Source organism: Pteropus vampyrus, unplaced genomic scaffold, assembly GCF_000151845.1.
Source record: "Pteropus vampyrus isolate Shadow unplaced genomic scaffold, Pvam_2.0 Scaffold82, whole genome shotgun sequence".
Lineage (NCBI taxonomy): Eukaryota > Metazoa > Chordata > Mammalia > Chiroptera > Pteropodidae > Pteropus > Pteropus vampyrus.
Window position 1 is genome coordinate 3,562,777 of NW_011888863.1, and position 17,092 is coordinate 3,579,868.

General features: G+C 35.6%; 1 protein-coding gene and 1 pseudogene across 5 annotated transcripts in view; one reads left to right on the plus strand and one right to left on the minus strand.

Moving 5' to 3' along the window:
• The first annotated feature begins 4,107 nt into the window (after nt 1-4,107).
• MRPS35 (mitochondrial ribosomal protein S35) overlaps nt 4,108-17,092 on the plus strand; it is a 37,678-nt gene continuing 24,693 nt past the window's right edge. The window contains exons 1-5 of one of the 5 annotated variants that reach the window (XM_011363107.2): nt 4,108-4,266; nt 7,356-7,402; nt 8,720-8,887; nt 10,713-10,773; nt 14,282-14,421. In XM_011363107.2, coding sequence (XP_011361409.1) covers nt 4,152-4,266; nt 7,356-7,402; nt 8,720-8,887; nt 10,713-10,773; nt 14,282-14,421 — 531 coding nt within the window. In that variant the 5' untranslated portion in view covers nt 4,108-4,151. Of the gene's footprint in view, nt 4,278-4,416; nt 5,371-7,355; nt 7,403-7,451; nt 7,603-8,719; nt 8,888-10,712; nt 10,774-14,281; nt 14,422-17,092 lie in introns of those variants that run through there. The other 4 variants (XM_011363110.2, XM_011363109.2, XM_011363108.2 and 1 more) reach the window with 4 other exon arrangements.
• Nucleotides 8,348-8,466, minus strand: LOC111741866 (annotated as a pseudogene).

Here is a 17,092-nt window from a genome sequence, read left to right on the forward strand (position 1 = left end):
GAGGGTGGGGTGGTGGGTGTGTAAAACTGCATAACAGGTGTAATTACATTTACAATACCAGTTTCAATTCAGGACTCCTAAGCAAAACCCCGCACTGCTTTCTTCCTTGAACCCCTGCCCTTACTCCTGTCTCATCCCAAACTGCTTCCTCTGCACAGAGGCCCCCAGTGGGATTCACTTTGGGGTCGGCTTGAGTTAGCTTTACCTATTAGATTTGCACACAGTAACCCATATAACGATCACTTGTAATAATGACTAACATTTGTTTAGCTTTTGCAGTAAGGGAAGTAGATTCACAAATAAAAACCATCCCTGCTTAAATGCCTGGGTGAGATTATAACAGTTGTGCTGAGGTGGAAACAATTTTCCCTCTATTCTTCTAGAAGGTGAAAACAAAAAAGGCTTAAAAGTGTAAAAGGAAGGTATATTCATTCACACATGATTGCTAAATGCCTATTACATATTAGGCGCTGTTATCTATGCCTTCCCAATCCAGCAGTAAAAAGAACAAAGTCCCTATTCTTGGAGAGTATCCTATTATAGTAAATCAGATGAGAGAAAAGAGTGGCCTGGACCAAAGTGGGAGAGGAGGAAGGGTGAAGAGGTCAAATTTAGGAATAGCTGAAAGTGAAAGCATACAGCATTTGCTGATAATTGGATGAGAAGTATGAAATATATCACGATTAGAATATACGTACAGGCAGAACTAAATTTATCTTTGACATTCCTTCATTCCAGGAAACCAAAAGATCAGGGAAAGCATTTAAGCCCTTTGCCTTCAGTACATGAACATGACTAGACCCAGGAGACATCTCTTGAAGTTGTTAAACAATAATTATTTCTACTTCGAATGTTCCTGGAAGGTTTTAACACCCAATTAATGTTTCCTTGGCATATAGTGACCCCTGTCTGCAGCAATACCGTGTTGTAAAGTAAGCTATCAAGAAGGTGGTGTAGTAGAGTAGAAAGAGTATTCAACTTGGGATCAGATGTGGGTTTCAGTCTCAGTTCTCTTGAGAGCAAGATCTAGTGGCTTAATTCTTTTGTTATCTGTAAAATAGGAATGATTTCAACTAGTTCAAAGAAGGCAATGCTTATGACATTTTCTATACTACACTGTAAGTGTACCAAAATTTTGAAGAGTCTAATACAAATTCTATTTGTGTTATAAGCTGGACGTAAATCAAAAGACAAAATATTTTTAATTAAAATAAAAATATGAAGCTCTTGCTGATTTAAAAATAGTTTTTCTTTTTAAAAAATCTTCATTCTCATGTAAAAATTCAAGTACAGAAATGTGGAAAATTAAGTTCTTAGGGGTCTCATCTCCACACGCATACTCACTCCCTCCAGTCTGCTGTTTACCCTTCTAGAATCTGTGCTGTAGATTAAAAATATTTTACACAGATGGAATCATATGACCCATAACCTTAAAACCTTAAAAACTTATTTATATATTGTGGACAATTTTTTTATGCTAATAAATTTATATCCATTTGATTCTTTTTAAAGCTGACATCAATGGTCCTCAGTCCTAGAACATTAGATTTACTTGGGAAACTTAAAACAAAAACAAAAAACACACCAATGCTCCAAACACACAACTGATCAGCATCTCAGAAGGAGGGGACCTAAATGATAATTTTAATTTCTCCTGAGGTAATTTTCATATTCAATCAGGATTAAGACATGTGTCTAAATAGTACTCTATATTGTAAGTGTACCATAACATTTAACCAATACTGTTTTGATGGATATTTAGGTTGCAAAGTCCATCCACATTCTTGGATATTTGCATATTGTATATTTACCACACTTGTGAATAGACATACTTTGTTTGCTCACTTTTTATAAAGAAGTTAGTTTTGATTAAAAGTCACTGTTAGTCATTGGATTAATGCAGGTTTAAAATATAATAAACACCTATTATAAAAAAAAACCTTAATATTTAAAATTGTTCTACATAAGACTAGTTACATAATTTGTGAGGCCCAGAGCAAATGAAAATGTGGGCCCTTTGTTCAAAAATTATTAAAAATTTCAAGACAAAGGACAGCAGAGCATTAAGCCAAGCGTAGGGCTCTTCTAAATGCAAGTCACATGCCCATGAAACCAGTTTGATTTCTACAACATGCTGGGTTATTTGGTCATGAAGGTTGTAAAAGATTTTTATCATGCGTGACTGCAGTTTAAGATCTTTTCCAATTGAAAAATGATGTAATTCTTAGTAACTCATGTACACAATAGTACATGCTTTACTCTTTACAGTGCATGAAACATATCATTGCCTGTTGATAAAGCATTACAAATGAGTTTTAACTTTTAATATAAAATGAACTTTATTGTACTTGATGCCTGGGAAAACAATGAGAATTATATCTGCCTCCTTTAACTCTAGTCATATCTATCCACTTTGTTCTTAGGGAGAGAGTAAAACAAAAGCAGAAAGCATAGGGAGGTAGACTGAGGACCTAAGTCTCTTAACATCTTGCTCAGAAATTGAGAATCCTCTGAATATAAACATTATATAAGGATTCAGACCCTTTTGTCCCTAAATTTCTATGATATAGGACTTGCACTTTATTGTACTAACATACACAAACTCGAGAGAGAAAAAGTGGCTGCCATATTGACTCTAAGCTTAATGCCAATGGTCATTTATATTATGCCTTCTGAAATATAACTCATTCAATTACAATGGTCCTGAGGAAGATACTGTTCCTATTTACCTTAAAATTGAAGCTAAGAGATGTTAAGTGGGCTTGCCCAAGATCACAACGAAGCAGAGCCTGAATTCAAACCTCAAATGCATCTGGCTAAAAGGCCATCCTTTTAACACTAAAAATAGAGGAGAGGGGAGAACACCATATGAAGATAGAGGCAGAGACTGGAGCCATGTGTCTACAAGTCAAGGAATGCCATGGATTGCCAACAACCATCAGAAGCTAAGAGAGAGACATACAGAGAGTCTCCCCTCAAAACTTCCAGAAGGAACCATGAACCCTACCAACACCTACATTTTGGACTTCTAGCTTCGATAACTATCAGAAAATAAATTTCTGTTGTTTTAAGTTACCAGGTTTATGGTATTTTTTATAGGAGCCCTAGAAAACTAATATACCATACTGCTGCTTTGGAACAATAATGGGATGGTAAGAGGCCAGAAAAGATGAGAATGGTTGTTATTACAAATACTTGTCCCTATAAAGCCATTTATTCCCCTCATATACTGATGGCTGCCTATGGCATACTGAATGCTCACAGGAAGAATACTTTGGGACGCCTGCACACTTCTGCTCTACCAGTTGTATGCTTACCAAGAGTCAGTTGTGTTTGTTCCCAGTTCTTGTTATTATAATTGTGTTTTTTGATTAAATATTATACTTACCAGTTGAAAAAATAGAGGGTAATTTTATTAAGGGCTGTAGGCCAGTCCCTCCTAGGGCAGAAAATGAGTGCTCATTAAAGAATGAGCATTATTTTCTAGATCCTGCTCAGTACTGATTTTTTCTAATTCTAACCTGATCTACAAATAAGCTAACCAAGTCATTGAAAATAGTTACATTCTGTGCACACAGTGTGCTCACTGTACTCCAATATTCTACCCAGTTGTTTGTCTGTATTAACTTAATTAGACTCACACAGCCTAGAAATGGTGAAGCCAAGTTTTAAACTCAAGTAGTCTGGCTCAAGAGGCCATTCTTTTAACTACTATCGGATATCGCCTTTCCCCTTGGAGCACACCTCTCGGAATGGCTGAATGCTTTTCTTTAATACAAGGAAGTGTAGAAAAGCAGCAATTGCAAAGGAGCAGGGCCCTAGGGTAAACTGCCTGACTCCATGCCCTATGAAGTCCCACCCAGAACATACCTGCCCTCTGTGAGCCTCATTTCCCCCATCCCTTACGATCATTACTTGCAGTTGTCCTTGCACTGACTGCTTCAATTTTTTAAGAAATATTTTTGGCTTCCTTTCATTACCTTTTTTTCTATTTTGGGGGTGCCCTTTTGACTCGAGCGCTGATTTCGTGGGTCCACGTGGGTCGGGTTTGCACACTCGAGGGGCGGGGCGAGCCTGCGCGGCAGTGGCCTCAGGCCCGCCCCCGGGCGCGCGACCGCGCTTGTCCTCCCCGGCTTGCCGTCTTAGCGGCTATGGCGGCCGCCGCTGCGCCACGCGCGTGGCTGGCCCTGCAGCCGGTGGCCAGGACCCTCCGTGCCTTCTCCAGCGCCGTTTCTCCGGCCACTGTTGCCCAGAGTTCAAGACCGCGTGAGTGTCTGGTGCGTCGTCTCCAGGCTTTGGGGAGGAGAGAGGGCAGAATATCGGACCAATGATGGCCGCCGCGGTGGCGCAGCCAGCGCCGCCCGTCGGGTCGCTACGTCCTCTGCTAGCCGGTTGCTGCCCCCGCCTCCCCAGTAGGAAAGCCATGGGTGTGGGTCTGTTCTTTGCGCGCGTGTCGCCCTATTCCTAGCCGCAGATTTCTGCATCTGGGAGCTACCTGCTTGTTCGCTCCCTCCCTTGCGCTCTCTGGTGCTCCGTCCCAGGTCCCACAGCCACTGGCACGGGGTCTCTCAAGTTTCTGGTGCGCCGAAATGTTTCTTGGGCAGTGTTGGACCGCGGATTTTCCAGAACTTTAAGAGCACACGAATGTTCCAGGACAACCTGCAGCTCTGAATTCCAGGCCTCCCTCTGCCACCAAATGGGATGACCTTTATTGATACAGGCGTTATTGAGGTGACCTTCACTCAAGAGAGATTATAGGGATGCCTGAAACCGTTCTTGCCCTGGAGGAACCTCGTGGAAAAAAAAAAAAAAAAAAAGATTTGTTAACGCAGACTATGCAGTGTGAGATGCTGTACCAGAAGCGCGAATAGGGTAACTTGGGAGCATTGAAGAGGAGCTCGCAGGAGTCAGGAAAAGCTCTGTCTAGGAGGGGGCATGTGCAGTCATTCCCTACGTGCTATCCGTGCTACCTTCTACAATATCTCTGTTCTTTATACGACGAACAGCTCAGTCTAGGGCACCATCTCTTCTACAAACAGTTCCTTTAGTGATCCTTATTTCCGCTCTTGCTCGCCTACATTGAATTCTGACAACAGCCAGAGTGAAGTGTTCAAAAAGCAAATCTTACCACTTCCTTGTTCAGAATTTACAAATGATTTCTCAATGCTTTAAGAAATATGACACATCCCTTAATGCAGCATGGTGGTTCTTCATAGCATTAACACTTGTCTCTTTCTTATTTTTAATTCATTCATTCTACAAACACTTAACGCCTACTGTATGCTAGGCAGTGTTCTAGATACTGGGATACAACAAAGGTCCCTCACCTCATGAAGTTTACATACTTTGGAGGACATCAGACTATAACAGGTAAATGTCAGTACAGTGTCAGGTAGTGCTATGAAGAAAAATCAGGGTCTCGAGAATGATGAATTGGAGGAGTAGCGAGTATAGAGTAGAATAAGGTAGGTAGTCAAGAAAGACCACCTTGGGGTAATGTCATTTGAGTAGACCCAGAACCATGCTGAGACCTGAGAGCATTGTTGGCACAGGGAACTGCAAGTGCAAAGTGAGAATAAGCTTAGGGGTGTGATCAAAGAAAAGAAAGAAGGCCAACATGGCTGGAGCTAAGTGAGCAAAGAAGACACTGGTAGTATAAGATGTCAGAAAGCTAAGTAATGGCCTGATCTTGTAAAGGCTTGGATTTTATAAGTTTGGGATCACAGTGGAAGTTTTTGAACAGAAGTGATATAATGTGATTTACACTTTTAAAAGATCACTGGTTGCTGTGTAGATAACTAGTTTTAGGAGGGTAAGAAGTGGAAGCCAGATCAGTTTGGAAGCTGTTGTAGTAGTCCAAATGAGATGACAGTGGTATGGTCGGACTTGAGATCTATTTTGAAGGTAGAGCTAATGGAACTTACTGATGGGTTCGGTATTTGATATGGGGCTTGAGAAAAGTCTCAAGGAAATAGATTTTTGTCCTGAGTAATTGGATGAATGGCAATACAATTTATAGGGATTGGGAAGACTGGAAGAAGAAAATCAAGAGCTCTGCCAATGATATGTTATGGTTGAGGTGCCTGTTAAATATCTCCAATCTCTTTCTCAATGGTCTTGCTGTTCTAAAGTTTCAAACATATTGAACTGGTTTACTTGATTTTTTTCCATCTTCTCTCTCTCTAGAACACTTTCTCACTTGCCTGTTCCCAGGGCTACCTCCAGCTCATTCTTAAGGTTTTAGCTTAAAGTCAACTTCTTCAAGGAGACTTTCCAACTAATTGACTAGGTTTTATCTCCTGGTAAATGTTTCCATTAATATTTATCATTGTTAATGAAATTACTTGTTAAATAGTTATCTTAACTTGACAGACTTTCTGTTCTTTAAGAGCAAGGACTATGTTTCTTTTGTGCATTGCTGCCATCTGAGTTTTTGATACACAGTAGCACTCAAATAACTTTTGAATGAATAAAGGAATTATTACTGAGGGATAAATAAGAATTTGACTGGTAAAGAAATGAGGTAGGAAAGGGGAAGATGTCAAACGTCCGGCAAGTGGAAGGGAAGAATATTCCAGGCAAAGAGAACGGAAAGTTCAGAAAGACTAAAGGGACTAGAACTAGAGGTTCAGTGTAGTTGTGGTTCTTTGTGAAGAGAGGTGAATTAAAGATGTGAAGAATGTGATGTAAAGTTTAATAATATGAAGTCTTGGTCCTTAGTTTTCTTGCCTATAAGTGACCTTTAAACAAGGATAATGGTAGTACTTATAGTTCTTGTGAAGAATAAAATTAAATGAGATAATGATGAAAAGCATTTAGCACATTGTCTAGCAAGTGAAAGGTCTCAATAAGTATAGCTATTATTATTTTAGTGTAGCAAAACATTTAGAGAGGCATAAGGTAATACTTTGAAAGATATATACTGTATAGAAGTAATCTGCCCTCTCTACACTTATGTACTTTATTAGGAACGGCTATGATTTTTGTTGTTGGCAGTTCTAATATACAATAGAGAAGGAAAAACTCAAGGCTTTGTTTGTTTGTTTTTGATAGAATAATTCCAAATATGAGCAAATACATTATTTTAACTTGGAAATGTGAGTTTAACTATGAACTTTAAAATTTATTGAAAATATTTCTTTAGATAATGAGTTCAGTTTATATTTAAATAACTGGAATTTTCTTACCTATTTCTGATTTTTCATTAAGATGATTTTAGTCCCTGAGCTTACAGAAATTATTGTTTCATTTTTTTTGCTACTGAATACCTTAAATCATGTTTGAATTATGGGTTCATGATCAATGGTGAACAACTCTATGTTATAAGATACTCTATAACTATTGTTTTCTTTTAGATACAACAGAAAGAACATCCAAATCTCAAAGGCCACTGAAAAGAAAGGTAAACAGTTAATGTACTCTAATATATATTATCTGAATTGTTTCTGAAGTTCTAAAGTGAGGCAGGTATTCACGATGAGGAAGAAGAATGCTGCCCAAGAACGGTTCATAAGGGAATGTTTGCTTGGTGATGACCACAGTCCGGAGTCTAGTGTTTGACTGGTCTCTGTCAGTACCCTGAGAGCAGATCATCTTTGAGAGGTGAATTCACTGATATGTTTCCAGGAAACAAGTACATAAACCAGAATGTAGAATTATTTTTGATGATTCTTTTAACAGTCATGGGGCCTGGAATGTATGCATTAATCTAACCCATTTGGCCTCACCCTGTGGGCATCTCCGGAGGAATCCAGATTATGAGGTCACTTGGAGAACATGGAGTCAGAACAAAGGCACATTAGTTGGAAGTTAAATGACATCAAATTATAATGTCTAGAGCTGTCATGATCATAGGAAAATTAACCTGCTTCCAGGACATATACTGTGCTGGTTTTGATATTGCTTAAACAGGTGTTACTGAATTTTTCCTCTTTAAAGGATGCTTTTATACGCTGGCCTTCCCCTTCTATTGAATATAGTTTAACACACACACACACACACACACACACACACACACACACACACGTTAATGTGATTGGCTAAGCTATCATGTCACTATTCCCTGGCCCTAGGAGATATGTAATTTCTCATTACATATTTTTTCAATTAGTTTGACCCTAATTTACTTATTTCCAAGTTCTCAATGTACTGACTTCCATCAAAGAAGTTTTTAAAATTATTTCAGAATACATCGTTACCCCTTTATAAACAAAATGTAAAAAATTTGCTAAAAGTCTAAGTAAATAAGAGAAATTTTTAGGCAAGGCAACCCTTGGTTGACCTCACAGATTGCAAGCACCTTGTCATCTTATAATTTCTTATTTTTTTATTTGTTTTTTATTTTTGATGCCTACAGCACCTGATCTTCCTAGGTGGTCTCCCATTCAAGTACTAACCAGGCCCGACCCTGCTTAGTTTCCGAGATCAGACAGGATCAGGTTTGTTCAGGATAGCATGGCTGTAGATAAGATAGAGAAATTTTTAGTGAAGAAAATGTGCTGTTAAAGAGAATCCTTGCCAGAGGGTTTGAGGAAACAGTGCGGGAATATTTAGGTAGGTTTGGTGTTTTTTCATTTGAATAGCAGCAGTTTTGTAGGAGGTCAGATTTTACTTAGGTTACAGTTTTGCTAGTGTTTTTCTTAATTGCAAGGGTCTTTTTTGCTTTAAAATGAAAAAATGTATTAATGTTTAAAATATTAAACTGCTTTATGTTTCTTAGGCACTACCTCCTAGGACAGAGAAAATGGCTGTTGACCAAGATTGGCCTAGTGTTTACCCTGTTGCAGCACCATTTAAACCCTCTGTAGTACCTCTTCCTGTTCGGATGGGTTATCCGGTAAAGAGAGGGGTGCCTATGGCAAAGGAGGGAAATCTGGAACTTTTAAAGGTAAGATAAGTTATTAGTTTATCAGCTGAGACATATCTAAATACATGGTGATTCTCCTCCCACTCTTAAAATACCCCTTTTCTAATTCGAGTTTCAGTATATAACAGGTTATTGTATTTTAATTTAAATTTTCTCCCAGATAATAATGGATATGATATTTTGATTGCATGATAAAGAAGACTCAAAGAATTCTGGGCATTTAAGAATGTAATTAATTGGTCCTGAGGCCTCCCTTTTGTTTTTTTCTGTTCTACTGTACCTTGTTTGTATTGTATCTTTCAACTAGAACTAAGAAAAGTGAAATATTCTAATTTGAGATCAAGAATTGTGGGGAATCAAGGTTTCATTTTTTTAAAGAGAGATTTTAAAACTTTCTGTCCAGAAAGGTAGAATAATATTGTTGTCTTGAAACAAAATAGGTCATATTAAATGCCTCAGTTTGTAGCATCTATAATGATTTATGAACTATAGGTTTTTAAAGAAAATATAAATATGCTTAGCCTGGGAATGCATATATTAAAGGGTTTCCTGTTGCATACAGTGGGATTATCATCAATGAACTATATTTTTCATTAAATGAGAATTTTCTTGAAAAACAAAAATTTGCTGAAAGGTAATACTGAAAAATGAAATGGTAACATGGAGAAGAGGTTGCTTCTGGAGATGGGAAAATGAAATTTGGAAATGAGAACATTTCAAGAGGTATAAGAAAACAAACATTGAGGAAACTAACTTTTTTCCAAATGAAAGAGAAGAAGTGAACTTAAAGAAAAGGTCTTTGTAAAATTTTACTGGGTGAGAGAGAGTAGCATTTTATTTATAATAATGCTTATGGTTGCGAATAGTATTTTAATAAACATAAAAATCCAAACATTTAATGCACACCATCTCTTTTAAGAATCACCTGTGTGCTTAGTCCAATGATGTGGTCTATTCCTAGAGAATATCGTTGGATAAGCTTATTAACTGAGCAAATATATGCAAAATGTTTAGGACAGTACCTATATAAATGTGTGTAAGGATTACCTATTATTTTTTCCTTTTATAATTTTAAGATTATATTTTTGTTTCAAAAATAAAAGTACAGGAGAATGAAGCCACCCACCCCATAATCCCAATTTTCATTGCCTATTTTCTCTTAATTAAAATAAACTCTTTCTGATCAACACTTAAGATTTCAGTCATAATGTTTAGAGTAACTTTCTGCTTGCTCAACTTTTCTTTCCAAACGAGTTTAACTAAATTTTCCCTTCAGATGCTGAACATTATTCAAGAAATATACTAGCAAATGTTAATTATGTATTTGAAAGATTCAAATCTCTGACCTTTCCTAAACTTCCATTGGCCTTGTGAAAGATTAGGCAGCCTCTTAATCTATCATCATAAATATATTCTCTAAACCATTCAGTTAAGATTCGCTAGCTGCATGTATTCATCCATTTAGTTGTAAAGTATCTACTAAGTACCAGGTAGAAATGTATTACCATGCCGTGTATTCCAAGGGATTTAGGATAATTAAACAATGATCTGGGTCCTTAAGTGTTTTCAGTTTTATATGGGAAATATACATACCTCTAGATTCATGGCAGGAAGAATACTTAAAAAATATGTTTATTTTTTCGAACATCACTGTTTTGGTACTGAATATATGTTTCAAGAAATTCGTTTCTTAAGATCATAACATCTAAAACTGATATTGTAAAAATTACTCAATTTTATGTATTATAAGATTTGTTGAGCCTCTGATTTAGTTTTATGAGAAAATTATTTTTTTCATGTTTTTAAGACATTTGGATAATTTATCCTTTAAATTTCGCTGTTTTAGATCCCCAATTTTCTGCATTTGACTCCTGTAGCAATTAAAAAGCACTGTGAAGCTCTTAGAGGTAAGTAGTTGTTTTTTTAACATGAACTTAATATTGATTTTGAACTTAAGAATCTTATTTTTAATGATGAAATGGTTGATCTACCAAGAGGATATAACATTTGTAAATATTTATGCACCTAACGTGGAAGCACCTAAATATATAAAGCAATATTAACAGAACTAAAGAAAAAAATAGATGGCAATACAATAACGGTAGGGGACTTCAGTTTCTTTTTTTACGGATTACTCTGCAAGGGGCTTTGAATAATAAATAGAATCAGAAATCATAATCTTTACTTAGGTAGGTTAGGGATTTATTGATAAATTATAGAAAGCACATAAATAAAAAGACTGAAATATTTCAGAGTATTTCCAATAGGTGCAAATCAATATAATTTAAACTGAAGATAGTATAGAAGCATACCGAGTAACTGAGTAGTCAGTGGGGTCAATAATGGTATACTTTGCAGAGAAGAGTTATCTCAAAGAAATTGCTTAAAATTTTAAAGAAAATTGAGCGATATGTACATGTGGTAACATCAAATAATAGAAGAGGTGGTGATGAGAGGCAACAGTCTCATGCTTCTCCTTTCCTTCCCTGGCCCCTCATTCTAGCTAGAAGTGTTCTCTTTTGATCATTATTTAGGGCTGGTAATAACTCCCAGGGAGTATATTTATTTTATGTTTATGTAATCACTTGAATATGATTATACTTCAGTTCTGAATTTATTGATTTTGAACAATAGCTGTTGATTTCTAGATGTAAACATGGATTTCACTCATCCTACTATTTTTCCTTCCATGTACATAGAAGTAAAGGCAAAAAATATTTTTTTGTTCATGGTTTTATGTGTTTTCATAATATGTATGTGTTCTAATTTCTGGTCTCATTTTCATTGGCCTATAGAATAAGCAAATTTGAATTGTTTTAGATTCACAGCTGTTAGTTATTGAATGTGTAAATTTAATTCAAGAGTTAGTACCTTTTGATGAAGTCTGAAATTAATGCTGACTTAAAGATATGTAAATGTGCAGTATACTTGCTAAAACTTTTCAGGAAAGAAAAAGAAATCTAGAAATAGTTCACAGGTAGCTTAATTATGCTAGAAGGAGAAATAAGGATAGTGAACATGATTGTGATGAAATTTTAGCTTTTGGGAGGGCCTTCTATTCAGAAATATAAGGAAGAAGATATGAAAGAATCTTAAAAAGTAGAAATAATTAGCTTACTCTTGAAATGAGGGAAGGAAAAATTTTTTCTATCTCCTTTTATATATGTGCTCTTCTGTTTTGGAACATTGGCACGTTTTTCTATTTCTTTAGGTTTCTATATTCATCAGTACCTGGTGTTAGACTGTCACTGATCACTGCTACAAATTTGTGCTCCATTTGGCACAAACTATGTATCACATTTTGATCCTTTGACACTGATAAATTGCATTTTTTTCTCTTTATAAACATTGTTTTTAAATGTGTATTTGTAATGTAGAAACTGGCCATTCTAATGAGATATTTCTAAAATACTTCATCATTTTTAAATGAAAGGCTTTCATATAGCACATTCAGAAAAATAGCATATTTTACAGTGTTTAAGGGAGCATTTTAATCTTTTCTTAATATTGCCTTTATACTTCTGCCAGCTTCTGGATTTAGATTGTATCTTCCAAATAATTCAAAGGCTTTTCAGATATTTCTTCTCAGTTTTCTTTTAAAGTAGGTCAGTTTAGATTTTTATATCTAACTTGCAAATGGAAAATCTGAAGTACTGGAAAGTTAGGTAATTTACCAAAATTTTAATAATCAGTGGCAAAGTTAAGTAAAAACCAAGGTCTTCTGAAGTCTAGTCATTGCTCTACCTATAAGATGAATAAAGCCTAATAGAGGTCCATTAGGTACTTTCCAGTTGGCTGTATTTTTTTAAACATTTAATTAGGTCATTTAATATAAAAACTGTAATTATCATCTGGTGATTGAAATGACTTGCTTAAAGTTAAGAAAAAAAAAATTTAGTACAAACCCAGGAACTCATAAAATTCCCCAAACTAGTTTCTCTTATAAAGTGCTTGGTTGGCACTGTTGCATCTTATATGGCAGGATATTGGAGTTAGTCCATGATAGGAATGAAATTACCTCAATAATCTTGCTCTGTTTTATTTATGTGGTGAGATGTTCTTAATTGCAAAGATATTTCTTTCCCTTCAAAGTGTCTTGAGTATTGATCTCTTAAACAGGGTGTTGAGGGAATTGTGTGAACAATTGTGTGTACACTTAATTTGCTAACATATAGTTAGTCCCAGATCTTAGAAAGTCTTTGTAACGCAGAGCTACTGACTCTGGTGTTAAAGCCCAAATGGGAGTTAAATATAGTAAGTACTATAAGAAAATTGTAAGCTGGGGGGAAATGTTATTGGCAGAGTACCTTTCACTGCCCCCTAGGTCTTAGAACTCCCATGTCTACTTGTGATTATGACCAGCCTCTCCTACAACCCTACTGTTTTGGAGAAAGCACAGCTTCATGAGATCTAATGTGTTTGACCTAAGAAACTAATCACTTTTAGCTATTCTTAGAAGGATGCTATTTAAGAAAGGAGATTTCCATTGACAGGAGCCTGATAGTGCCAGAAGTTTTCATCTCAAGCTCAGAGCCCTATACCACACTAACTTGACAGAAATAGGGCAAAAGGAAATCAGCTAACTGTGGAAGGCTGGGAGCTCTTTTCCTTCTAAGTCCCCCATGCCACACCACCTCCCAGATGTCATCTGAGTTTACACCTCTGTGCTATGGAGATAGACAGTGAGTCATGTTCTCAGTGCTTAGAACTTCTTCCTACTGTGGCCCAGGCCTCAGACCTGATCCCACCTCCTCTCTAGGCTGGCTATCTTGCCTGAATATGAGGTGAAGTCTGTTCCTCTTTCCGTTTAGCCCCAGTGGCTCAGAAGTCACATAGGAGAAACATGAGTTACTATCAGGATCCATTTAAGGATGACCTAGGCCATTGTACCTGTTTCAATTTGAGGCCTCATTCAACTTAGCTTCTGAAAGAATGTTCACCATGTCTCAGTTTTCTCTTAGACTTTTTCTAGAGCTTCTTTCAATTCCCTTCAGCTAATCTTTAGTAACCTTTATTTGGTAGTGAATTGATATTATCTGTTGCCTTTTCAAAAACAATGATGAGCTCGGAATGTCATAAACTGTTTGCTCTTAGTTAGTGAGGAGGAATTAACTGTCCCGTAACAGGTATATACAAAGCCATAATAAACTTCTGTCAAGTCACAGTTCCCTTTTAACTGAATTTACTCCTCCCCACCAAACCTGAACTGCTCAAATCATTCCCTTAGTAGGATTCACCTAAAAAGAAAAGGGACAAGAGTTGATGATCTATAAAGTACAGAATAAAATCTATTCTTTCATTTCATGTTACCTGAGAGTGACCTCTCTCAATAATTTGGTTTTGTCAGGTAGCATACATTACAATGAGAATTTACTTGTAAAACTGTAATCGAGAGAATGTTTTTTTAATTCTCAGATTTTTGCACTGAGTGGCCAGCTGCACTAGACAGTGATGAGAAATGCGAGAAGCATTTTCCAATTGAGATTGACACAGCTGATTATGTTTCATCAGGACCATCTATTCGAAACCCCAAAGCACGAGTAGTCACCTTAAGGGTAAGAGATAAAAAAAAAATTACTATAATCCATCATTTTAAAATAGCATTTAGTATGTATTATTAGAGAACTGAAATATTTATCATAGGAAATTTGGATGATATAAAAGTGTTTTAAAGTATAAAATGAAATTGCCTATAATTCTACTACTCATGAATGACCACTGTTGACTACAGGAGCTCAATTTAATATAGATGCAGTCAGCCTTGAGTATGTTAATGGGATGACACTATCATTTGATTAGTTATTTGTACTTTTTCTTTTTGGTAATATGAATTAAAAATTTTCCAACAATATTAAATATTCTTTAATATTATTTATAATGGGTGCATAGAACAGCGTGTAAACAAAGGTCTTTTGTGTACCAAGACAGTGTTTGAGGCTGGGGTACAATGTTGGTCAGTCAGAAATGGTCCTTTTTCTGACACTAAAGTGGAGAGATAAAAACAATTCCATATCATAGATCTTCCACAATTTATTTTAATTATACATATTATGAGATCTTTAGTCTTTCTAACAGTTTTCTTTATTAGAAAATGTAATGAATATCCTTAGTAATTAGTAATTATGTCTAACCCTAATTATATTCCTAAAAGGAGAACTGTCATATCAAAGGATATAGATCTTTTTTAAGTTTTTTGACTATATGTCATAAATTCCTGCAGGAAATATAAAAAATACACCAGCCAATTATGAAAAATCCTGTTTTTCTGTACCCTCACCAACCTAGATATTATTATTACCTATCAATTTGATAGGTAAAAAATATCTTATTTTCAAAATTTGTGTCTTTTAATCCTCATGAGGGTGAGAATTGATTCCTTTATAAAATGCTTTTTTTTAGTCTTTTGCCCATTTTGATGGTATTTGATTTCCTGTAACTTATTTTTTCTTTTTAATAACAGCTTTATTGAGATATAATTTATATACTAAGAATTCACCCTTTTCAAGCACATAACTCAGTGGTTTTTAGTATATTCAGAGTTGTGCAACTGACACCACTACCTAACTCCAGAAATTTTTATCACTGTACCCATTATCAGTCACACCCCATTGTTCCCCCTTTTCCCCACCCCTAAGCCCCTGTCAATTACTGATCTACTTTCTGTCTCTGCGGATTTGCCTATTCTTGATATTTCATATAAATGAATTATACAATGTGAATATAATGCTTTCATTGTTTCATCTGTTGTAGCACATACCTGTTCATTTTTTATTGCCAAGTAATATTCCATTTTATAAATATACCATATTTTATTTATTCATTCATCAGTTGGTAAACATTTGGGTTGTTCTCACTCTTTGGATATTATGAATAATGTTGCTATGAACATTCATGTTTTTGTGTGGACATAACGTTTTCAATTCTATTGGATATATATCTAGCAGTGGAATTGCTGGTTCATATTGTAACTTCATGTTTAACATTTTGAAGAACTGCCAAACTGTATTATAAAATGGCTGCACTACTTTATTTTTTTATTTTTTTTTAGGGGAGGCAAGCCTTGGTTGACCTCACAGATTGCAAGGACCTTGTCAGTTTACAATCCCTTATTTCTTATTTTTTACGCCTACAGCACCTGGTCTTCCTAGGTGCTTCCAAATACTAACCAGGCCTGACCCTGCTTAGCTTCTGAGTTGGCTGCACTACTTTAAAGTTTCACCAAAAATGTTTGAGGGTTCTATTTTTCTTAACATCCTCACCGAGGGGGATTACTGTCGGTCTCTTTAGTTTTCGCTATTCCAGTGGGTGTGAAATGCTATCTCATTGTGATTTTGGTTTACATTTCCCTAATGATTAATGATGTTGAGCACTTTTTCAAGTGCTTCTTAACCATTTGTATATTTTCTTTGGCGAAATGTCTGTTTCATTAAATCTTTTGCCCATTTTTTAATTGAGTAATTTTTGTTCTCATTGTTTGATGCTGTTTTTTTTTAATGCATATTCTGGATACCTGTCCCTTCTCAGATATATAACTTGCAAATATTTTCTCACATTCTGTGGGTTATCATCTCACTTTCTTGATGGTGTCTTTTTAAGCACAAAAGTTTTAGTTTTGATGAAATCTAATGTATTTTGGGGGCTTATTCTTTTGGTGCCATATGTAAAAAAACATTGTGGAATTTAAAGTCATGAAGCTTTATTCCCATGTTTTCTTCTAAGAGTTTTAGAGTTTTGTCTCTTACATTTAGGTCTGTGGTCCACTTTTAGTTAATTTTTGTACATAGTGTAAGGTAGGGGTCCAACTTTTTTCTTTTGTATGGGGATATTTATCTGTCTCAGCATTATTTGTTGAAAAGACTGTTCTTTCCCCATTGAATTATCTTGGCACCCTGGTCGAAAATGATACAGTTATTTTTTAACTTTTTACTTGACTAATTTACCAAATTGTTTTTTAACCTTTTACTGTGAAAATTTCAAATATATGGAGAAATAGAGTAGTATGATAAACACACATGGCACTTTGTTGACAAATGTAAAATATAGAGTGCTTCATGTGCTCATACACATGTGTGTGTATGTATCTGTGTGTTTTTGGTTTACGAGTTTACTTATAAATTACTAATCTAAATTTCACACTAAAATACTTCAGGCTGTTATCTTTAAAAATTAAAAAGATTTTCGTGTATTATTCCTTAATATGATATAAAATACCTATTTCATATTCAA